The sequence below is a fragment of the Pimephales promelas genome, chromosome 11 (genome assembly GCF_988280905.1).
Source record: "Pimephales promelas chromosome 11, fPimPro1.hap1.1, whole genome shotgun sequence".
In the NCBI taxonomy this organism is placed as follows: Eukaryota; Metazoa; Chordata; class Actinopteri; order Cypriniformes; family Leuciscidae; genus Pimephales; species Pimephales promelas.
Genome location: NC_142779.1, coordinates 13,343,786 through 13,367,858, shown reverse-complemented (window position 1 = coordinate 13,367,858; position 24,073 = coordinate 13,343,786). Strand labels below are relative to the sequence as shown.

The following is a 24,073-nucleotide window of genomic DNA, read 5'->3' as shown; positions in this document are numbered from 1 at the left end:
GTCTCAAGTCAGGTGTAACCCCACACCAAAAGAATTCTGATTGGTCACATCAGGATTTATAAATAAACAAGTATTTCAGGTGAGCAACAGATGGTTTATAATTATCTCTGGACAGATAATGAACAACAGATTATTTTAGTATCTGCATCTAAGAAAATAATAATTACAGATCAATAGAAAAGGATTCCAACCCCCCCCCCCCCCCCCTCCCCATGAGATTAATTACATATAGGCTAAATGAAACAACTATTATGGTTAATTTATACTTTTACTTTTATGTGGTAAAAAAATATATATATATATATAATTGATGTAAATGTGCTTTACCTTCGATCCTTGAGAATCTGAAGAGAAAATGTTGGCTGTCTGGATGTTAGATAAAGCAAGTCTACTTATGAGCGATCTGTGAACTTCGCTTGTGCAGAATGAATGTTGTTATCTGATTTCTGCCGCTTTCTTTCTGATTTTCTCTCTACTTTGATAGGCAAGCCTCCACATGACTCCTGGGTAGGATTTTATATGGAGCCACTCCCCTGTCTTTTGACAGGTACACACATACAGAATTTTAAAGGAGACAATACCCTCAGGAATGACAATTTTCATTATGTTCCTCCAAAAGCTTTAGGACATGTTGTTCAGGTGAATGCAGGTGTGGCTGGATGTGTTATGTGTGTGTCAGTAACTTTACCTAAAAAAAATAAAATAAAAAAAAATACTAGCTTTAATCTACTACTGTTGGCATAACAGTGTAACCGTAACAGAAAATGCATTTTGTTCAATGTCAGCTAACATTTTCATTTTAGCCCATGTTTTATTTGAGAGTCTGTAAAATAATGTTCTCTGTAAGTTATAAGGTCATGAAGAATTTGATTACATTACATAGGCTACCTTACATTTAGCAGGCTTCAAAATGTCATGCTTTGCCCTTTATTACTCATGTGTTAATAACAGGATAACACAGTGTTAGCATTAAACATTTGACAGACATTTTTTTTCCCCAACATACACAGCAAGTATATTTGACAACTCATGCATTTCCTAGGAATCTATCTTAAATACTTTTCAAATACCTCAAAGAAAGCATTGGTCTTTAATGAAATTGTTGGAGCAGGAACGTTACTAGAATCATTTTACTGAGCATTTTTCAACTGCTTCTGAACATTTGAAATGGGGTCAGATGAGGATACTGCTGGCATTCATTTCCAGCAAGAGTTTAACTCCCTGTCCTTGCAGATCTACACGTGTTCATGCATATCATTTTAGCCAATCCTATACAATGATGGGAAGGTTTTTTTTGTGACAAAATGCAATAAATGTTATGTAATAGTATTATTCATTATTATTATTATTATCATCAGTGAATCATCAGAACAATGCAAATGTTCCTAATGGAATGGAATTTAGGGATGTACAAGCTTCCCAAGGGAAAAAGGTGTTGCTTCTCTTGAGGTTTACCTTTTTCTATTGATGTGTTCTCCCCACTGACCACACCCTGATGATACAAAATGCACATGAGTCACGAAAGATAATGGATGTCTCTCTCTCTCTCTCTCTCTCTCTCTCTCTCTCTCTCTCTCTCTCTCTCTCTCTCTCTCTCTCTCTCTGACCAGTATTAGACCCAATACAAATAGGGAAAACGTGAGAGTGCATGAGTCTACAGCTATTAAACAATTATCATTTCACAAGTTATAACAAGACAAAATATTTCAGTAGAGGCAGAACGGCCATGGGGTTGAATAAAAAAACATGAATGAGCTGAACCATGTAATCATCTTCATTTGCAATTAGATGTTTTTCTTTGTAAATGTGTTCCTTAAATACCTTTTTTCCCCAATCTTTGAATCCATGATATTTACCTAATGTTTTTGAGCACATGATGCTGTTTGTTATATAAACTATAATTACTTGGATTCATGAGTTTGATTCATTGATTTCAACATCGTTCTTTTTGACTTAGGCTTTGGGTTCAGTCAAACTGTCAACAATTTCATCTCTGATTCATCTCTGGAATCCTATTAGTCCCTTTAACCTGCTTAAGGCATGTTTAGATTTACCATGTGTTACTTTTCGTACTTTATGTACTATATCTGACAACAGCTGGTAAATGATCATCACGGTGGTCAAATACATCATCGAGTCAGTCTGGGATTACATGAAGAAACTGAAAAAACTGAGACAGAATAAATCCAGAAAAACTGGCAACGTCTCTAAGACACTTGAAGAAACCTGCCTGCAAAGCTACAGTACTGTGAAAAGTTTGAGGCACTTATGTAAAAATGCTGTAAATGAGAATGTTTTCGAAAATAATTTCATAATCATTAATAGATTTTATATATCAATTCACTTTTATTAGTTAACTATTATTAACGTTTTACAATTAACTAAATCAAATCAATAGGTGTTTTAGGCTACGTTTAAAACAGCTTTTGTCCAGGTATTGAACATATAGTTTTTAGTTTTGCAGGTTTTTTTCAAGCATCTTGGAAACTTTGCCGCAGTTCTTCTGGTCTTAGTCTCTGTTTTTTCTGTTTCTTCATATAATCTCAGATGCACTCGATGATGGTACCAGGTGAAAAGGAAATGTATTTAAATTGTACTTATTTTGATATACTTAATGTATTTTAAGTGCACCGTATTAAATATGTATTAAATGTGCTAAATTGAAACAACTTCAAGTATATTAAGTGTACTTTAATATGTATTTAAGTTCAATTTTAAGGTAATAGTAATATATTTTATTATATTAAATTGTGCTAAAATGGAACCATTTTAAGTACATTTAATGTAATATAATAGCACTTATTTAAAGTGTATTTTAATACACTTTAAATCGACTTTAGAAATACAGCATTAGTATATTTTAGCTTCACATTAATGCGTTCTATGTATATTTTAAATATAATTTCAGCTTATTAATAATGTATTTCTAGAACACTATAGGACCCACTATTAACATATTAAAAATATATTTTTCCAAAAACCATTTAATATAAAAATAATATATTTTAATGTATTAAAAATACAGTTAAACATTTTAATTCAACAAAACCCAGTAAAAAAATATTTCTACAAAACACACAAACACTCTTTGAAAGATAAACTTTAATGCACTACATCAGTAAAGCATTATGAAAACTAAACAAAATACATTAACATAAAATGCATTGATTTGCAGAGGTATTAAACAGAACAAAAAATAAATAAATAAATAAACTAACTGAAAGGAGTAGTTCACTTTAAAAAAAAAACTTTTGCTGATAATTTACTCACCCCCATGTCTTCCAAGATGTCCATGTCTTTCTTTCTTCAGTCGAAAAGGAATTAAGGTTTTTGATGAAAACATTCCAGGATTTTTCTCCATATAATGGACTTCACTGGGAACAAAACGGTTCAAGGTCCAATGGCTAACAGTCAATTTGTCGTGAAAGCATGAGAATTGGCTCAATTGCGAGTCTCGTGCTGAATGCTTGAGAGTTGGCAGCCCTGACAAATCTTTTTTCAAGTCAATTCATTCATTTCGTTCGTTGAATGAACCTAATGATTCAGAAAAAGATTTGTTAATTTTGATGAACGAGTTTGAATAGGAGAGTTATGAACATGCATAACAGAACAGAGCATGGCGACCATTTGAGCTTATAAAACTTAAACGTTGTTTTTTTTTTTTTTTAAATGACCGATCGTTTCGCTTGATAAGACCCTTATTCATCGTCTGGAATCGTTTAAAGCCCTTTGAACAGTTTGCACAGAAACTGCCTTTTGGACCTTAAACCGTTTGGTTCCCAATGAAGTCCATTATATGGAGAAAATCCTGAAATGTTTTCATCAAAAACCTTAATTTCTTTTCAACTGAAGAAAGAATGACATGGATATCTTGGCATGGGGGTGGGTAAGTTATCAGCAAAAGTTTTTTTTTTTTTTTTTAAGTGAACTACTCCTTTAAGTCAAACAAAGTGAAATACAATAGCAAAAAGTAAAGTGGCCAAGTCGTGAGTAAAAAGAGAAGTTCGTGACTTGTTCAGTCTGCCATAGACTCTTTTGGGGACATCAGAACCACCGAGGGAAATCTGGCAAGAATAAAAAAAAAACAAGCATTAGTATAAACTTGTTCATTTATAATTCTAATAAAAAGCTGTCACTTTGTTACTTAATTCAGAACACTTACTGAAGTATTAATGCACAAAAAGTCAGATATAATTATTATAACAAATAGGATTTTTCTTTATCATAAAGAATTTTCTTACCATTTCTGAGGTTTCAGGAAGACACAGCTCAGATGATCTTGGGCTTGAGCTGAATGAACCTCGTTTCATGGACTCCAGGGCCTCTTTGAGAGATGATAATATCCCTGGAAGCTCTACAAGAAAATAAAGTCGCATGTTATACAAAGTTAGGGCAGAACAAACACTAGTTTGTGTTCTTCATATATAATTTGTATTTTGTTTAAATGGTAAAACATATTTAATAAACCATTACTGTAACTTCCATGCTATTATTAAAGTAATTATTCATTATTAATAAAAACAGAACATTCTATTGAAAGTTACAAGTTGGTGACAGCTGATAACGACTTGATTAATGTAAAAAAGCTGAATACCACACATAAAATCATATAAATCAGTCCCTCGAGAAAAACACGATTATGCAATTGCATAATTCAATGCATAATCAGGCAAAATACATATTCATGCGGGGGACGCAATTTTTCAAATACGTGTTAATATATAATAGGTCACTTAGCTACTTAGCTGCTACATGACACACTATTGACTGTTTTTGTTGTTTTTCACCAACAAAAAGTTACAAATCAAGAGGATCAACTACTACTTACTCGACTTGACCTCATCTACTCACAGGTTTAATAAAAAAAAATGTCTTTGCAATGTGCAAATTCTTTGGCTAGGCTAAATATTAAATATAAAATATCTTATTTCATTATTTAACATCGTTTTAATTTCTCAGTGCAAGATATTTAATAATTGGTTTTGTGAAAGCTTATTGGTGATTACAACTTAATTTATTTATCGAATTGACATGAAAACTGACAGCCTACTAATAATTAATTCGATTTTACTATGAATTAAATATCACAAAAGTTTTATTAGAGCTTAAAATATAGTATAATATTTAAAACACAAGAAGTTACTTGTGGACAATCAAGCCTGTCGTGTAATCACCAGTAATGACCTTTTTTTCTTCAAACACAGTGTGCAATGTTTTTATAGTTGTTTTATGTCACTGTCTAGATCTATAACAATTAAGTTGATAGACGTCAATGGATACGTTAACTCGCTTTAGTGTCAAATCAACAGAAACGCCAGTAAACCACAGAACATCGTCATCAACTTCTGAAAATATTTTCTAAACCCAAAGTGAGAATAAAGCCAATTATACTAATCACTTAAACTAATAAACTTACCACCAAGAAGTAAGATCTTTTCTGGCAGTATCTTGCTCTGTCCATGTCGTGGCGGCGCACCTCTGCGTTGTCCTCTTCACTGCTAAATTGTTCGCGGGAGCTGACGACCTGGTAATCTGCTCGTGTGTTCTCTCAATATTAGATCGGTGCTATCCACATTCACTAGGTCCGAGTCAGTGAAATAACAAAGCAAAATTTGGAAAATACATGATTTCTGTTGAAATATCCGAACCGAAGCTATAATGGAATACCACAGACAGTCAGTATCCGTTGTCCGCGCCCCGCCCAACATGTAAGTTCAAATGGCAGTGTGTGATTGGACAATTGCCGGCAAGCTTGTTTTGAAAAGATTGGCTCTGATTGGTCCAAATGAATGCAACTGGAAATACTAACTAACTAACTAACTAACGGCCACAAAAAAAGAAACAACTCTGTTAATATAAACATAACATGCTTTATAAACAGTTTTTTTTATTCATTTTGGCTAAACAAATGTAAGAGTCAAGCTTTTAACAAATTTATTTTGTTTTTCTAGTATGTACACCGGATCTTTTATGTTGATGTGTGCAAGTACTGGTATTCACTTGTTTTGTGGAAAAGACTATTTGATTAATTAATGCAGAAGTATAGAAGTGCATTACTTGTAATTTTTAAACTTTATATATATGTCTCATTTGTTTTTCACAATATTTTTTTTAAAGCAGGGCTGAAGCACATGCTACAGTATAACATAAATATTAAAAATATATTGCTCTAGTCCTATACAAGGTTAAATAAGTTAAAAGGTTACAAATTGCTATACACACAAAGTAAACACAAAAATACTTTAATTTAGCAACAAGTATGCTTTCTGTAAATACACTAAAATTTCACTAAAACTATGTTTGTTTTTAGCATATTTCTAAAAGTTTAATTAAGTGTATATTTATTAGCATTGCGTTTCTAGTAAAACATTTTTAAATATAATTAAAATATGTTTGTATTTAGCATATTTCTTAAAAATGTAATTAAATACCAATGTACTTCTAGTACACTTTTTAGAAACATATTTAAAGCATGATTGTCATTAAAATATTTATTAAAAATATAATTAAGCATACATTTATTACCAATGTACTAAAAATATACTTTTTTAGAAATACATTAAAAGTATGCTTTTCTATAGTGTATTTCTTAAAAGTGTATTTAAACATATATTTATTACCAATGTAATTCTAATATACTTTTTAGAAATACATTTAAAGTATAATTATCATTAGCATATTTATTAAAAATATAATAAAGCATACATTTATTACCAATATATTACTAATATACTTTTTATAAATACATTAAAAGTATGCTTTTCTATAGTACATTTCTTAAAAGTGTAATTAAATATATATTTATTACCAATGTACTTCTAGTATACTTTTTAGAAATATACTAAAATGCAATAAAATAAATTTTTAGTACACTTTAAATAAGCATGTTGTAAATACAAATGTATTATAAACACACTATTTGTATTTCAAATATATTTTTAATACATTTAATACAACGTCTTTTTCACCTGGGGTGAGATCCGACCTCCGTGTGGAGCATTGGCTGTTGTCAGAATCCTTGTGTATACAAAAATTTCACTGGATTATTACAATTGATGGAAATATAAACTGATATTTCCTACTGAGACACTACAGCAAAATATATAAATAACTAGCTTAAAACCATTTCTTTGAGGCGAAAAAACTAGTGTGCCTAAGTCTTTTGCACAGTAACGTTAGCCTACTGTAGATTTTTTATTTTGTTAATTAAAAATAATAAATTAAATATGAGGTGCTGTATTCTAACAATTTTATACTAAAAGAAATAGTCTAGAAATGTAATAAATGCATATTTCGTCCATTTTTGTAGCTTATTATTAAATTTAATAAAAGTTATTTTAGACTACATTTCCCATGATTCTTGATAATGGCCCGGAAATGACAACGAAGTAAATGGCACTTGCACCAATTTCAAAACATTTGCTTTACTGATCACTTTGCAGATAAAAAAGAAAAAAAAATCTGATTTACAGTGTTACTTTCGACTGAATTTTGACACCAGCAAGACTGGTATGTTATTTTTGTCATTGTGGAGTTATGTAGACGTTTTGTCCTTTTCATAGCGATTTCACATGATGTCAATCATGGAGACAACCCCGATAAAACAGACGCCAGCTAATGACACTACACCGAATACAGACCAATCTTCTTCAAGTAGGTCCAGCGTAACCACGGTAAGTTACAGATTATTGGCTTAAGTTTTCTAGTATTTGGTTTCAGACGAAGCTAACATTAGCAACGAATGTTAGCTTGTTCACCGACACCATTGTTATTTTTCACACACAAAATCACGGTGCTCTGTACAATAACTGTTGACATACTTTTATTACCTGTTTTGTTTTTTACTTCAGTCCATGAGTGCCTCATTGAGGGAGAAGTTAAAAAGAGCACGACATTCATTCAGGTCCCCCCTCAGTGTGGTTAAACGGCTTAAAATTGAAGATAACAATAAACCACATACTTCACAACAACCTGGAGACACAAAGCACAGCGTGACTGAGGAAAGAGAGACTGATACTGATGTCAATCAGAATGATAAGAGGGCGCAAAGAGACTGTTCACACGATCACACAGCTGAGACTGCACCAAACGACTCGATTCGGCAATATGAAGAGCTAAGAAAAGCAGTGAAGGAGAGATCAGAAACCTTGAGAAGATTAAAGATGGTCCAGATGTATAGAAACAAGGTAAACATCTAAATGAAGTATTGGCATTAACCTATAAGCAAAGAATGGTGTTGTTGTTGTTGAAAAAGTTTTTCCCTTTGCTCTGTTATTCCCCATAGAATGATCTGACCCGGCTCCAGATGCTCATAGACAAATGGAGATCCTGTGCTCAATCTGTGCTGTATGATTTACAAAGTGAATTACCCACAGAGGGAAAACAAACTAGTCTGTCTCAGCTTATAGACAACTTTGGGTTAGATGACAAGTTACTGCACTTTGATAGGACAGAGGAAGAATTCACAGACACCTGAAAGTCATTATATTAATTTTTTTCACATTGTTAAACCGGTTGTAACATGTAATTTCAGACCTGGTTATTCATTAAAACATTTGGATTGAGAAAATGTACAGATTATATGTGGAATTGATAAAACATTGCAGTGTGAATTTTGATAGGTTTATTAAACTGTATTGTAATTTATTACACTTTTTTTGTGTTGTCATGTCTGTCTATTGAAAAATTTATTTTTCAATCAAAAGCTGAAATAATAAATCTGTTATGTACCCTGAATCAGTTGTAATGTCGTTGAGAAAGAGCTGGGAAGTTCTTCATACGCAGTTTCTCAACCTCTGCTCTCAGTTGGAGTATCTCTTCAGATTGTGCTCTGACTGTGTTCAGCAGCTTCTTTCTCAAGATGATATCTTGGTAGTTCTTCTCTGCCTCTGTCGTCTTGCTATCTCCCATTGCTGGTTAACAGAAAATAAAAAAAGTGATGTTTTGGCTCAAAAGTAATTGGGCGTTTTTCATCGACCATGAACAGAATGTACAAATCATGCATCTTTTAAAAATTGCAAAAAATGTAATCCAATGGGTTAATTTACACTAGTGTTCAAATGTTTGTGGTCAGTCATTTTTTAATGCCTTTGAAATAAGTCTTTTGTGCTTATGCTCACCCAGGCTGCATTTATTATATCAAAAATACAGTAATATTGAAAAAGCTGTATTTTCAGCATCATTACTTCAGTCTTCAGTGTCACATGATACTTCCAAAATCATTCTAATATGCTGATTTGGTGGATTTTACATTTCTCAGGATTTCTTGGTGAATAGAAAGTTCAAAAGAAGAACATTAATTTTAAATATAAATCTTTTGTAAAATAATGTCTCTTTACTTTTGATACAATTTAATGTGTCCAGTGATACAGTTTAATGTGTTTTATTTAATTAAAGTATTAATTCTTCTTCTTCAAAAAAAGAAATGTATTGACCCCAAACTTTTGAATTGTACCAAGTAATCAATTTTTGCTAAAAACAAATTGTTACTTTCTTTAAAGTAGCAAGATATAAAGTAATTTACCAACAGCCTCGACAATATTTCCTCTCTCTGTGACAGTTATCTCCATGTCAGCTATTCTTAAGTCGAGGGCAGCGTTCTTCTCTTGCATTTGTGCATGTTGTCTGTTCAAGTGCTTTATCTGTTTCTTGCAAGTCTCAATTTTCTTTTGATGAGTCTAGGCCAAGAGTGAAAAAAAAAAAAAGATGTATATCTGCCACTGAATTTGATTAATGTCATCATCCAGACTGAATTTACAACTGGGGAATGCCTGTGCTGAGAAATAAGCATGTAAAGTTACTCTATGATTATTATCTTTGCAACGTGCTTGGAAAGTAATGAGCGAGTTTACCATTTCCTGGAAATCTCTAGTCCTCTCCAGAGCTGTGAGATGCTTTAACACCATGTTGTCATTACTTGTTTCAGTCAGGTACTGACATGAGAAAAATACAAAGAAACAAATATTAGTAATTCTAATATTATATCATTAGTTTCACAGACAAAGGTAGTCCTGAGCTATAGTGTCCTCTTGTCTTAGATCTGTTAAATCATATTCCTCTTCAATTTTTACTAGATTTTTTTTTCAATCAAGATTACTTCTAATGAAAGACTAAAGATTAAATCCATACATCTTGAATCTCCTGAGTGATGCGCAGGGTCTGTATGTCTCTGGCTTTGTTGCTGAGATCTTCCAGCTTCATTCTCATTCTCCTGTGATCCCACTCCTGCTGTATGATTCCTTTGCGGAAGTCTTTACACTCCACCATGCTGGCAATCTTCTGATCTCCTAAAGCCTGATTGATAAATCAGTTTACAAGTTATTAATGAAGAAATGTTTGAATAGTTGCATAAACTGACAAAGAATCAGATAAGTTATCTGTGAATTTATCAGACAATGTTCCCTTAGTAGTTCTCTTTACCCTGATGGTGCTGTTCAGGTCCTCAATTACTTCGCGATGGATCAGCAGAGCATCGGTGTAGTCTGCAATGAAGTCGCCAGCCTCCACTTCCACCTGGCCTTGGTGTAGAAGGATCTGCACCATACTGTCCAGTCGAAATCTATTCTTCTCTTCACAAAGGCTAAGAAAATATTAGGTACAATTATTTGCCCAACTTATTTCCAGTGATATCCTTCATTTATATAATGAACTGTTCTTCCCACCCATTAAGTTCATCAATGAGATTTTTGATTTCAAGTTGAGCATTCTCATCCTCATCTGTTCTCCTCTGAAGAAAAGCCTGCATCTCCGCCAGAGCCAGTGCCTTTAGTTTGACCTACAGGAGTCAACGTAAAACCCCTCTCAGACAGTTTTTGATTATGAATTAGGAGGAAATCAGCTTAAGAATTGGGGGACTTTTTTAGTTTCTTTACATCATGTCTAGCCATTCTCACCTTTTGTTCACTTTCCACTTTGGCCCGTCTGGCCAGACTAAATCTTTCCCAAACGACTGGATCTAATCCTTCCGGCATGTTCTCTGGAGCATCCAACTCTTCCATGGCCTTCATCATCAGAGAGAGTCCATCAGATGATGCTGTTCCTAACAGCGCCCCCTCTTTAAAGGGGTTGTTTTCAGTCTGAGTTTTTATCTTCTGACCCCTGTCAAACAACGCTTTTTTATTCTTTTCAAAGGTAATTAATACTGGACAAACACTTGTCTTATGCATATGGATGATTGAAGTTGCAACTTCTCTGAAATAATACCTTGGTCTGCGTTTGTAAAGCTTATAGAGCTGGTCAGTTATATGTCCAGGGATGTCATAAAACTCTTTGCGAAATCCTTTGTCGAGAAGCTTTTAAAAAAGGAAAAGGGTTTATAAAATATGACTTTCTTGGTGAGAACATTATGGACATGCATATGTATGATGTTTTCGTAATCTTACTTTGTCCTCAGCGACTGTGTTATCATACACCTCCCTAAACTCATCAACGGTCTCCCTGTATTTTTTCAGTTCTTCCCCAATTTTATTCTGTCAGGAAAGAGAGGTGACTCACAGGAATGAATTACAGTGCAGCACAAGTATGTTCTTGCCTGAAATTGTTGTCTCATCATCAGGAACATTATAATTGTCTAATAACAAATAATAACTGCCAAGTTCTGACGTTGTTATAAAGGTAAACAGACAACAGCACGGCTGAATAAATGATAAAAGACAGAATATCTAAAACATACAAATAAAGATCACCTTTACAATCCGTGCTTTCTTAAGTTTTAGGCTCAACTGATTCTCTCTGCAGAGGATCTCTTCTTCGGTTTGAATGGAGTAAACCAGATTTGCAATCTTGAGCTCCTCCTGAAGGATAAAAAAATAATAATCTATAGTAGTACATGAGCAGTTACTGTTACATGACAACATTGTTAGCAGGTCATGTTATTTGTTCACAGGACGCCCCTGAAAAGGTGACATGCAAAAATGTAATGATGTATTGTGTCATCTTACTTGGTATATCACCATCTCTGATTTCACCTTCCTTTCAAACAGCTTTGTGAGTCTTTCGTCAAACATCTGGGTAGCCTCTTTAATAGATGTCAGTAGTTTCTTCATTTCTGTTTCCAGTGTCTAGGGAAACAGTGACTTTGTTTTAAAGAGATTTGAAATGTAAGGGAGTGATTGCATATAGAAATAGCTATCCAAAAATGCAGATTTGACACCAATGATGCCAAATGACCATTGTTTTTTGCATATACTGTGAATGGATTTTGAAGTAGCAACTTGACTGGAAATAATGAATAATATTGAATGGCCTCAGATGATATGTAATATAGTATAAGCATTGTACGGGTACATTTTATGATCCTTCTATGGTGGTTTAAAAAAATCATATTCAAAGCAAACCTACAGAATTTGTGTGAACGATCCTTTTAAATGTAATGTGATCAAAGTCATACTTTTCTGTATTTCTCCTGCTCCTCTCTGAGCTCCTTTGCTTTTTTCTCAAACTCTTTGAAGCTCTTTCTCTCTTCTTCTGTCCACTGTACTTCAGGTTTAGACATGAACTCAGGCTGAGGTACTTCCTATGAAATAAGCATATCTTAAATGTTATTTTCCCCTGCCTTCATGTACTTTTTGATAAATAAGTTTATACATTCCAATAAGATTATTTCTGCCATCTCACCGTCTTCAACACATCCTCTTTTTTAAGCTCCAGAACTCCACCCATCATTACATTGAGCGCTTGATCTCTCATTTTGTCAGACTACAATGGAAATGCAGAACAGTTATTATCATCTAATATACTGGAATACTGAAATATTCAAGTAACACACTGCATTGTTACAATATCTGTAAATATAAGCGTTTTCAGATTGCAGTTTAATGGTTTATACTATTTAAAAGTTTGGGGTCGGTAAGATTTTTTTTTTTAATTAAGTCTCTTATGCTCACCAGACCTGCATTTATTTGATTAAAAATACAGTAAAACAGGAATATTGTGAAATAATACAATTAAATGACTGTTTTATATTTAATATATTTTAAAATAAAATGTATTTTTGTGACTCCAGTCTTCAGTGTCACATGATCCTTCAGAAATCATTCTAATAATGTGATTTTCTGCTCAAAAATCATTTCTTATTATCAGTGTTGCTGCTTCATATTTGTGAAAACCACAATACATATTTTTAGGATTTTTAAAAGATAATTCTCTACTGAATAAATGTGTTAATTTATTTATTTCAAAAAGAAATCGTACTGAACGGTAGTCTATAAATTTATAAAATCAAGAATTTGTATATGAATATATAATGAATAGATTAAAAACTGATTACTGGATAAATTATTAAACTGATAAGACTAAAATGAAATTAAATGGTTGTGTTAAACATGAGTTATAAGGGGAAAATAAAGTTTAACTGTTAAAAGCACACCTATTGTGAGGTACAGTAATGTTATACCTTGGCTGCAAGCATTTGCCGTTTGTCTTCTTCTCTTAGATTTTCTTCTTTTTCTCTCTGCTCGGGGGTGAGGTATTTCTCAACCTTGATCTAGAAACACGCATTAATTCGCCTGTCAGGCTCACTGTCCACAATAATAAATCAGTGTTTGCCATGTATGTGATATAAGTATTTCAATTTGAAAAAATATAAAATGGGTCAACTACTGTATATACTGTAAGACAGACATTGCATCTGGTGACTTGGACTAATAAATGTAATATTAATCCTAGATTAACCCTAGAATTATTTTAAATCTTCTATACAGACTGCCAGAGTTACCTCTGAGTCGGTCACAATAAGAGCTCTCTCTGGACACTCATTATCGGTGAGATTAGGCTCCCACAGGGTCTCACTCAGGTCCAGCTCAGTCATAATATCAGAGATACGCTTCATCTTCTCTCTGACACGGTTGATTTCCTGCTCCTTCTGCTTGTAAACTGCCTCAAATTCTTTGTTGAATGTGCTCTTCACTTTGTAGATAACATCCTTCATAAAACAACAATGAAATACAGCAAATTAATTGAAGTTTAGAGTCAGACCCATATAAAACCACCCTTTTTTTACACTTTAGACATTTTCTGTACTTAAAACCGATGCAACCACAAATAAAACAAGATTTGCCCTGACTCTAGTTGTTTAGAGCCCTGACAACAAGAAAAGTCATCACCTTTAGCAAGGTGATTTGGTTGATTTTCTGCTCTCTGACGCATAAGTTAAACTGGTTGTAGAGATAAGGGTTGACGCCTCCATAAAGAGCACTCAGACTGCCAGTCAGAGCAGGACTGTCCTCTTCTGTCATCTCCTCCCTTTTCTCTCCAGGGATTGTGTCTAAAATCGCCCCTTGAAGCTATGAAGAATATTCATTTTATTTGTGTCAGGTTTTACGAATCTAACATCTGTAAAAACAAACACTGTGTATCCAGCGTCAAGGTACATTATGTTCAGTATCATTCCATTCCAACAGCTGACTCATTATTGTTTGAGTAATACACTGTACATTTACTTGTGAATGTTCCTGTTCAATCTGCCTCATGGTCTCGACCCTATGAAGCTCTTCAAGTTCCTTTTCAGTGCGTTCCTTCATGGGGTAATTCTTCACCTCATTTTCTGAATGAAAGGCCTGAAGGCAATGAAGAACACACAAAGACACTCACAGTTGGCAGCTGTATAGTATTTCTAGTAGTTACAGGTAAGCCAGGTGAAATTGATGGATGGGTATATTGTTACAAAGTTTTTTACCCCACATAAAATCAACCAGATACCTTAATGGCTTTCCCTTTGACTTGCATGGAGTCCCAGCATTCTCTCTTCAGGACCTCCCTCTGATAGCACTTAGCCAGATTCTCCATCTCAATCTCCTTCCTCACCTTAAACCACACACACACACAAAAAAAGTTGAGATGTATAAGTTTTTACATAAATATCTGATGAGGTATCAACAGTCTAATCACAAGATATTATTGTTGAACTATAAGGGAAAGAAATTATATATAAACCGAAAAGCTTGTTTGTACAAAAGTGGCGTGACGTGTGACGTCTAGCCAAATATGGTGTCCTGTACTTAGTACTTTGTGCTCTGCATTGCACCCATCCAATTGCACACACAGTAGTGAGTATTGAACACACACACACCCAGAGCATGCCTAGGGAGCGATTGGAGTTTAGGTGCCTTGCTCAAGGGCACCTTAGTTGTGGGTAATGAGAGAGGAAGAGAGTGCTGTTCATTCATTTCCTGCTGGTACTGAGACTCAAACCCGCAAACTCTGGGTTACAAGTCCGGCTCTCTAACTAACTATTAGGCCACAACTGCTTCCAAAAAGATGTCAATATAAGTAATCTGCTCTAATCATCTGTAAACAGTCATGTTGTTTACCCTGGTAACCTCCTGCTCTCCCTCCAGCTGCAGTCTCTGTTGCTCCTCAACATCCAGGTTAAATTCCTGTTGCTCCAGTTTCTCCATGTCTGCCAGACTCTCATTCTCCTCCATCATAGCTTTGATCTGGAGTAAACCAGAAACAATTAGGATGAACCTTTCAGCAATCAAATTAAATCATACTTTTTTTTTAAATAGACACATTCATAATAAAAGTGGAGGATTCTTTCTCTTACTCTGTCACGAAGAACCTTAATGTTTCTTCTTAGGTTCTTCTTCGTCTCTGCATACTGCTGAATCTCTTCTTGGAGAACCTGGTGAGATCCCACTAAAGTCATAATCTTAGTAGTAATGGATTATCTTTCAGTTATTCTATATCTTAAGGCATCTTCCTTGATGTTTGTGTAAACCAGTATAAAAAATATAAACTACCATTCAAAAGGCAGTAAGATTTTTTATAAAGTCTTTAGGCTGTATTTATTTTTTCAAAAGATGTTTTCTATTTTAAAGGAGCCATATGCAAGATTGTGGCCAAAACTGGTACTGCAATCACTTTCAAATTACTGTAGAGCGGTGTTCAATGTCACATGAACCTTCAGAAATAATTCTAATTTGCTGATTTGCTAAAAAAAACAAAACAAAAAAAAAACCTTAATTATCAATGTAGAAAACATGCGCTGCTTAATATTTTTGTAGAAACCATGATACTTTTTGAATGACTATAAAAGTATTAATTTCTTTCAAATGTATTAATCTTACTGAACTTTTGAATGACAGTGTAGGTTCTGGGTTTTGCTCAATTTATTGGGTTTTGATAAATGTATTCACTGTGGTGATGATAATAATAATAATAATAATAATAAGTAGTATGAATACAAATAATATAATAACTACTGAGTGTATAAGGTTACAACACCTTTGCCATTACCCAGATGTTTGAGGTTAACCATGCTAATTATTTCCATAAACATATTTTGATTTGTAATCATATGAATTTTCTCCTGGAGGCCTGTGATTAGCCATTTTACTTAAATGAGACACAACAACACATACAGTACATAAATTCAGAGACAAGCACTAACCACATCACATTTCTTATCAAGCCATGTAGAACTAGTTGGGGATGCAAAATAGTTTTCCTCTTGTTCAGCTTCATGACTCATCTTTTCATTAAAATTGACCTGCAGGCAGAATTTTCTGACAGTTTATATTGTGTATCTCAAGGAACATCTCCCCACTTAAACTGCTAAACCAGGTACAATATTGTGCCTAATATTTTAACATTAGAAAACACTGTGTTTCTATACCTCTTCTGTATGAAATGAGGCACATCTGGTAAAGGATTGTGTCTGTGAATCCCAGTCAGTCATTTTGGTGAGGACAATGTTCTCTGAGGAGACTACTGACTCAAAAGAATCAGCAACTGATTGACCATACTGGGTGGCTGCAGCTGCTTTGCCAGCCCCAGAAAGCTTTAGCCTGTTAAATTTGAAAGCATTGAAAAAACTAAAATGCTTCAGGTCCAGTTTCAAGGACATTTTAAAATGACCAGAGAGAGAAAATATTGCTATAGTATATGTCTGTTTAATGTTATGCACCTTAGCCTGCTGCAGACAAGCGAGCCATCCCTCAGGCCAGAGGTGATGAGGGTCTGACTGTCTGGGGTGAAACAAACAGATCCGACTCCATCCTGCCAACATGAGTGGCACTGCAGCTGCACACACCTGTCCTGCATGTCAAAGGTATACTCTTCAGATATTTGGGTATTTTCTGAGAAACATGTTGCTCCAAGCCCAGTGCTCATAAACATGAATGTACTTGTAGAGAGTGATTTAAACAGACAATACCATTGTTGAAATCTCACAGACGCACACCAGTCCATCCCTGCCAACTGTTGCCAGCCAGACTTGATGTGGAGAGAGCTGTAGAAATGCAGGGCTCAGAAAATGTCCCGCTGCCTCCTTCTCTGGTATAAGTTTAACTGCTTCCTGCACATTAGAGGGCTTTTCACCACTCTGTATAACACATGAGAAGCAGTTAGGTGCACTGCCAAAAAACTAAATAAAACTGTCATCAAGCTGTGAGTGTGTTCTTATTGCACCTCAGGGATACTGAATCTTTGCAAGACTTTTCTCTGTTGGCAGTAACCAAATATCTTGTCTGTGGCCAGGACACAAGAACAAAGTGCGTGAGGGAGCTCGTACAAACAGCTGTGAAGGACATCTTCACGCAGATGGCCGTAGACATCCACACAACTTGTTGAGTCTGGAAAAGGCACAAGATTATAATAAGGAGAGCTGGGGTGATGTACTTTGAATGTCTATCTTTTGTTCTCCTAATTTGTCAGCAAAGCCAGGCTTCTATGCCAGCCTCAATTATGGCATGTTTTTTTCCCCATGTACCTGTAAACTGTTGCACAAACAACGTCAGTAACAGAAGTACATTTCCCTCATTAATTTCTGTCCCTGTCTTGTTGCATAGCACCAGCACTTTAACCTGTCCGCTTTCCCTTTGGTACTGAGTGGAAAGGCTTACAATGGCACCTGGAGCCTCTGAAAAAAAAAAAATGTAAAACAACTTGTTAGAAATTATTTAAAACTTTAGACAAAAAAGTTAATACACTATCATTCAAGATTGGGATCAAGAAGGTTTTATTTTTATTTATTTCATGTTTTTGAAAGAAGTCTGTTGTGCTTACCAATGATGCATTTATTTTAATAAATATCCAGCAATATGAAATATTTTTAAAATAAATGCTTGATTTTATTATATCACAAAAAGTAATTTATTCCTGTGATGGACCATCATCCTTCAGAAATCATTGTTATATGATTTGGTGCTCAAGAAATATTTTTTATTACAATCAATGTTGAAAACGGTTCAAACCATACTGCTTAATTATTTTTCTTGTGGAAACCAGGATCAATTTTTCTGCATTCTTTGATGAATAGAAAGTTCAAAAGAACAGCACTAATTAGTAATAGAACACTTTTAATATAATTATAAATGTATTTACTGTTATTTTTCCAGTCAATCTAATGTTCGCTGATTAGAACTATTAATTTCTTTCAAAATAAATCTTACTGACCGAAACTTGAATGACAAGCATACGTTGCCTTAAAAATTACCAATCCATCCAATAACTTCAAATCCTTTTGATGGCCTTGCATTCAGCACAAACATGCGTGAGTCTGATGCTCCTGTGATTAAGAAGTTGCCACCTTGATCAAACCTGTTGAACAAATATACATTATACAGTATGCTCAACATTCAGTTCACATCCCAGAAAGCAACATAGTGTCGGCCCATTTCCGGCACACATCTGGTACATTTAGATTCCACAGATGTTACTGTCTGGGATTCCTCCAATTCTATAGAAATATGAGAAAAAATAATGCTGGAGCTGAGAAACTCACACTAAATGGTCTACAGGGACATGGTAGAAATGAACTCTGTGAACTAGTCTGGGCTTCTGTTTTGTAGTCATCTCCACAAATAGGACATCTCCAGTGGCTGTCCCTACAACAACATACTGCGCTAGGAGGCAGCATGCCATACTGGTCACCTGAAGTAAAGTCATACCAAATAGTTATACACAGATTTGTGTATTTATGATTTGGGGAAAATAAGTACTGTGTGATTCATATAGAACCTGTAATTATAGTACTAACATGTGTTTGCAGAGAGATAGAGCCCATGCATTGTCCATCATCCAGAGCCCACAGCTGTACGTCTCCTGCTTCTCTGACTGACTGCAAAAATGGAGATGCAGATGCTATTTTCAATAATATTTTATTTTTACTTTTTGTAGTAATACTATTCTAATAGTATCAATTTATTTTTTAAAAGGGATAGTAACCAAAAATTTAAAACATGTTATAATTTACTCACCCTCAAGTTGTTCCAAACCTGTATGATTTTTTTTTTCTTCGGATGAACACAAAAGGTACTTTGGAGAATGTAAGTAACCTAACAGTTGAAGGGCCCCATTGACTTCCATTGTATTAAAAAAAAAAAAAAAATACTTTAAATATTATTGAAGTCACTGTTGCCCAGCAACTGTTTGGTTACCCATTTTCTTCAAAATATATGTTTAGCAGAAGAATGAAATTCATACAGGTTTGGAGCAACTTGAGGTTGACTAAATCATGAACTATGCCTTTAAATTACTGACACTGCAAAGATCTTTTACCAAACAAACGCTTCTATCAGTGTAGATTGGAGCAACGGCCACAAAATCTCCACAGAGGACATCAAGGACTTTGACAATTTTATCCTTCAGAAATGGTTTGAATCTGTAAACACAGCCCTGTGAAGCAAAATCAGAATTTATATGTTTCTCATCAGTCTTTAAATATTTTTTTCTTCTTTTTTTATGATTTGCATTGCATTCTGGCATAAATAAGGCTATGATGGGTTTATATATAACTATTGATGAGGTCAAATATATTGTACATTATCATAAAACTGTTTTTACAATAATATATCTGTGGCATGAATCATAAAAATACACTGGTTTTATAGTAAATTATAATAACACTTACTGTGTTAGAAGTTAGCAGCAGTGTCTCACAGTCAGGGGAAAAGCATATAGCCGAGGCTGCCTCATCCAAAGCCCAAGTCTGCAATACCTCTAATTTGTTTCCTTTCATATGTATTTTTCGTAAAATGCCTTCCTGTAATGGTTTTGGAAATGCTCTTGAATCAGGTTGAAATTATGCCTCACTTGAAAGAGAGAAGTGTTCAGTTTCAGGACTATTATCAGGGTGAAGATAAATAACATTTCTTACAATTCCTGTAGCAAAGAGATTACAGTCCTGCAGTGCTAAGCTCTGGAAACTGCCCTCTTGTAGTGACGTTTCACTGTCATCTGTGATGTAAAAATACAATAACATGCAATTAAAATAAGATCTATAAAAACAAGGAACTATAAGTCTAAATTGTATAGGCCTACTAGTTACAAAAATGTCAATAGTGAAATCAATAATGTTCTAATTTGATATGCATCAAGTATAAGTTTACCTGTGCTGGTTACATCAGTTTGGGGTTTATACAGGACAGAGACAAGCAAAGTGTCAGGATTCACACAAAGCAGGAAACCTTCCTTGCAACCAACATACAGGTCAGAAGAAGTTGACCAGCAGGTGGCACTTGGACACAGTTTTGTTTTTATTCGTTTCAAATGCTGTTGGGACAAAGACAAATATTTTGCTGTCACTTTCACAAAAAAGTGTAGTCCGAACTTTTCGATGATCTTTCCCATAGAAAAGCAGTCTTACTTCAATAAATTTTATTGATTAAAAATGATCATTGATTATTATATATAAATAATATCTGTACTTTTGTTTTGATTGAAAAATGGAAAACCTTAAACATTTTTTGTAGACAATTGTTTTGATTAATTTAGATTAATTCAGCTCTGATAAAAACCTATCTTCAGGACAACTACTCGTTTATGAGAACACACTAAGTTCTAACTAAAGACAGCCCTTACCACAAAGTCATCAGCTTTGTCTCCACTCAGTCCAGCGATAGCTGAAGTGGGCATCTGAAGACTGAGGTGGGTCAGCTTCCCACTGAGCATATGAGACGGGCTTGCTTCACACTCAATAGCTGAACCATCAGTGGCGGGGAGATCAACAGCACTGCCAAGCAAACATAAAGAATATATAATGAGTACAATTAACAATTTCTGTGCATTGGTCCTATCGGCATATGAAATACATGTGCAAATAACAGTGACATCTGCTGGAGACACACTCTACCTGGGATTCATCAAATGATAGTTGCCACATCTTTCAACATTCCAGATGGTAAGGGCTTTAGATTTTACAGCACAAATTTGACACCAGTTCATGGGGTTGAAAACCAGTGCAGTGATGTCCTCTCCCAAAACTGGATGGCTACAAAGTGGAATCTTACTCTCCCAGTTCCTAAAAAGATATGAATTAATAATATTGAAACTGAAATTTAAAATATAAAGAACTTCTGAAGCAAATCTCAGACTAATGCAAATAAAAAGATTGAATTTGTATATATACATGAAGACTTCCGATGCAAAAGCATTGAAGTCCACCAAACGTGTTTTATCAGGCTTCTATGTATACGTTTCTACCAAAGTATCGACATTTCTGAATGGGCTGAGGCTGGGATTTATTGAGTTTGTAGTGAAAGCATTTAATGAACGCATCTCATTTAATGAATGTATCTCAGCGATCTCATTTTTGACATAGGCCTAGATGGCTTTTAGAGGCTTTTGCATCGGAGGTCTTCAAATATATACATTATATATATACATGGATTTTACCATAAGGTGATGGTTTGATCAGGTTTGGAGGAAGAACTGACTAAATAAGGGCCAGTATCACACAGTGCCAAAGTTGTATAGCCCAGTTTAGCTGTACCTAAAAAAAAAAAGAGAGAGAACAAGTTTTAAATAGTTTTACATGTTAAAAATTGTTTTACATGTTTACAAAATTTTGTGTGTCCCAAACCAGCCAAGGAGTTTGTTGTTCAAGGTGCAAATCAAAAATAGCTGACCTTTCAGTTCACACATTAGCTCAAGCTCTGGATAGTTGTAGACAAAGATGGAAGGATTCAGTCTGAGGTCAGAGAAAGCAAGACACCTGCGATGTCCACTTGCTGTAAAGGCCCCAATACCAGAAGCAGGACTCTGCAGAGTCTTCCTCGTTTTAGTTTCCACATTGAGGAAAACAATGAAATCTCCGCAGGGGTAGCATGCTGTTTTCTTGTCGACAAATTTAAATGTCCCATTGGTGAATCCTTGCACCCACCTTATAGATGGCAATAAACATAAAATACGCATTATTTACATATCTTTTTGTAACATTATGTTTTCTCATCATGGCAAGAATACTACAATATTTTATTGTAATGTTACATATTTTGATAGCTTTTTAATTGTTTGTGGCTAGGTGTTTTTTGTCCAGATTGTAAGAGTATTACGTTGATTTTAGTGTATTTTAGTTTACTTTATATCATAACAGAGTATTTCCAGCGTGTGCTGTGTACCGTTAAAGATGAACTGAACTGAAATTTGAGAAAAGGTGATATAACAGATGTATTTTATTTATTCTCATTGGTACAATTTTTAAAAAGGCATAATTTGTTAAAAGGGATAAAATGGTACATTGAAAGTGTTGTTTTTGTTACACGGGCGCCGCCATGTTGGATTTCAACGTTCGACTACGTCACTGGCATGGTAAGCCACTCCGTTGCCTACCCGCACCAGCAGAACAGCCGTAGCTTGTAAACAGTCTGAGGCTAGCTGACATGGCTGAGGAAACAGATTTTTTAGCGACACACTATTTAGAGATGTGTACTTTCGTCAATGAGTACATGAAACGTCTGACAATGCACGAAATGTTTTATTTACACAAGTTACAAGTTCAATGCATCACGTTAAGGTTACTCGAATCCTTGATATTCGGGTGAGGGGGAAAAGATCCCTGATGTATAGTTCACTGTAAAGGATGGGATTCTCCTTCTTAAATGCACCCTCGCCCATAGAGTGAACTGCCAGTAAGCTGTTAATCTAAACAATCTAAGAAAAGTCTAACAAGTTAGCCCAGCCGTCACCTATTCCTAAAATACCCTGCTACTTATGGGGCGGTCCAGCGTCTCAGCTCGGACATCCATTAGAGACAGCATAGCCTCCTTCAACACGTTTCTCTCACCGAACAGCATCCGAAATGAACGGTGCATGGTGATGCATTTTTCGTCGATCAATAAATGTCCATGTTGACCTCTCTGCAACAGATCGTCTCCGTGCAGTGTCTATGCTCCACAGCGCTCGCGCCCACAGTCACTTTCCCCCAAACGATCCTGTACTGCAAGTGAAGCCTGAAACTGATCGTCCTCCATGTGGTGGTAGTCAGACACTACCGGCCTGTCCCTCACGGGCTCAAATGCGTAATCCATGCCGTTAAAAGCGCTCATTTTCGTCTGTGTATACAGGACCTACAGCTGTTGTCTATGGCGTTCCGCGGGTCCTACCATGCCAGTGACGTCATCGGAACTGCCAGCGCTAACAAGCGCAATTTTGCGTTGCTTAAAAAAGCTATATTAATATATATTTAAAAAAAATGTTTAGTGTAATTTACTTTTAATTGTCATAAACAACACGTTTTCAACGTCGATATTTTTCAGTTCAGTTCATCTTTAACTTATATTCGAGCATGTTTTCTGCTCAATGCTAGGTAACGTTACCTAACTAAGATACTGATGCAAAAATGTGTTTACTTTACAAGCTAAAAAATCATTATCTGCTACGGAAACAATGATAAAGACTTTACAAATTCTCTCAAATAAATAATTCGTAACATTAACTCACCGAACTTCCAAGTTTCCCAGTACATCCATTTTCAATTCGTAAGCAGCTTACTGTGCGTCTGTTTCCATAGCAACTCAGTAGCACACGGACTTCTATAACAAGACACATTTTATTGCTTAAAATAACACTTCTAATTATATGTATAATGATTTTTAATAATGGTGATCCCAGAATTAAAAGGATAGTTCACCCAAAAATGAAAATCACTTACTTTCTCATCTAAACCTGCATGAGTTTCTTTCTTCTGTTTCTACTTCCATAGTAGGCTATTTCCTATAATGGAAGTCAATGGGGTCCATCAACAACTGTCTGGTTACCAACAACATTCTTTAAAATATCTTTTTATATGTGTTTAACAGGGTTGTAACAATAGCGAGAGGGTGAGTAAGTGAAGACAGAATTTTCATTTTTG

At 34.8% G+C, this 24,073-nt stretch overlaps 3 protein-coding genes and 1 long non-coding RNA gene across 6 annotated transcripts in view; 1 reads left to right on the top strand and 3 right to left on the bottom strand.

Annotated features, from left to right (window-relative positions):
- col17a1b (collagen, type XVII, alpha 1b) overlaps positions 1–436 on the bottom strand; it is an 82,334-nt gene extending 81,898 nt beyond the window's left edge. For both annotated transcript variants that reach the window (XM_089117008.1, XM_089117009.1), the window contains exon 1: positions 328–436. The gene's annotated coding sequence lies outside the window, so the exon portion shown is untranslated. The remainder of the gene's footprint in view (positions 1–327) is intronic.
- Positions 437–3,806: 3,370 nt separating this feature from the next.
- LOC148977151 (uncharacterized) lies at positions 3,807–5,641 on the bottom strand. The gene is made up of 3 exons (XR_016145644.1): positions 5,417–5,641; positions 4,242–4,354; positions 3,807–4,064 (listed from the first exon to the last, which is right to left on the bottom strand). It is a non-coding gene; the product is annotated as an uncharacterized LOC148977151 (long non-coding RNA).
- Positions 5,642–7,377: 1,736 nt separating this feature from the next.
- On the top strand, positions 7,378–8,736 carry sfr1 (SWI5-dependent homologous recombination repair protein 1). The gene is made up of 3 exons (XM_089117007.1): positions 7,378–7,673; positions 7,851–8,186; positions 8,285–8,736. The coding sequence occupies exons 1-3, from the start codon at positions 7,572–7,574 to the stop codon at positions 8,474–8,476; spliced, it is 630 nt and encodes a 209-aa protein (XP_088973133.1). The 5' UTR covers positions 7,378–7,571; the 3' UTR covers positions 8,477–8,736.
- Positions 8,609–24,046, bottom strand: cfap43 (cilia and flagella associated protein 43). 2 transcript variants are annotated; one of them, XM_089117006.1, is made up of 39 exons: positions 23,873–24,046; positions 23,662–23,753; positions 21,849–22,102; positions 21,616–21,712; positions 21,074–21,241; positions 20,803–20,953; positions 20,331–20,493; positions 20,099–20,178; positions 19,853–19,984; positions 19,501–19,617; positions 18,980–19,060; positions 18,725–18,873; positions 18,437–18,540; positions 17,711–17,860; positions 17,410–17,573; positions 17,156–17,323; positions 16,907–17,037; positions 16,616–16,787; positions 16,391–16,489; positions 15,545–15,622; positions 15,309–15,434; positions 14,698–14,802; positions 14,433–14,555; positions 14,103–14,282; positions 13,715–13,921; positions 13,394–13,483; positions 12,616–12,696; positions 12,389–12,514; positions 11,940–12,059; positions 11,685–11,792; positions 11,382–11,468; positions 11,203–11,291; positions 10,893–11,097; positions 10,662–10,774; positions 10,420–10,579; positions 10,129–10,293; positions 9,852–9,932; positions 9,524–9,677; positions 8,609–8,912 (listed from the first exon to the last, which is right to left on the bottom strand). In XM_089117006.1, the coding sequence occupies exons 2-39, from the start codon at positions 23,688–23,690 to the stop codon at positions 8,737–8,739; spliced, it is 4,983 nt and encodes a 1,660-aa protein (XP_088973132.1). In that variant the 5' UTR covers positions 23,691–23,753; positions 23,873–24,046; the 3' UTR covers positions 8,609–8,736. The 2 variants fall into 2 exon arrangements, with proteins under 2 accessions (XP_088973132.1, XP_039528880.2); XM_039672946.2 differs by having other exon boundaries at positions 14,439–14,555.
- Positions 24,047–24,073: the final 27 nt, after the last annotated feature.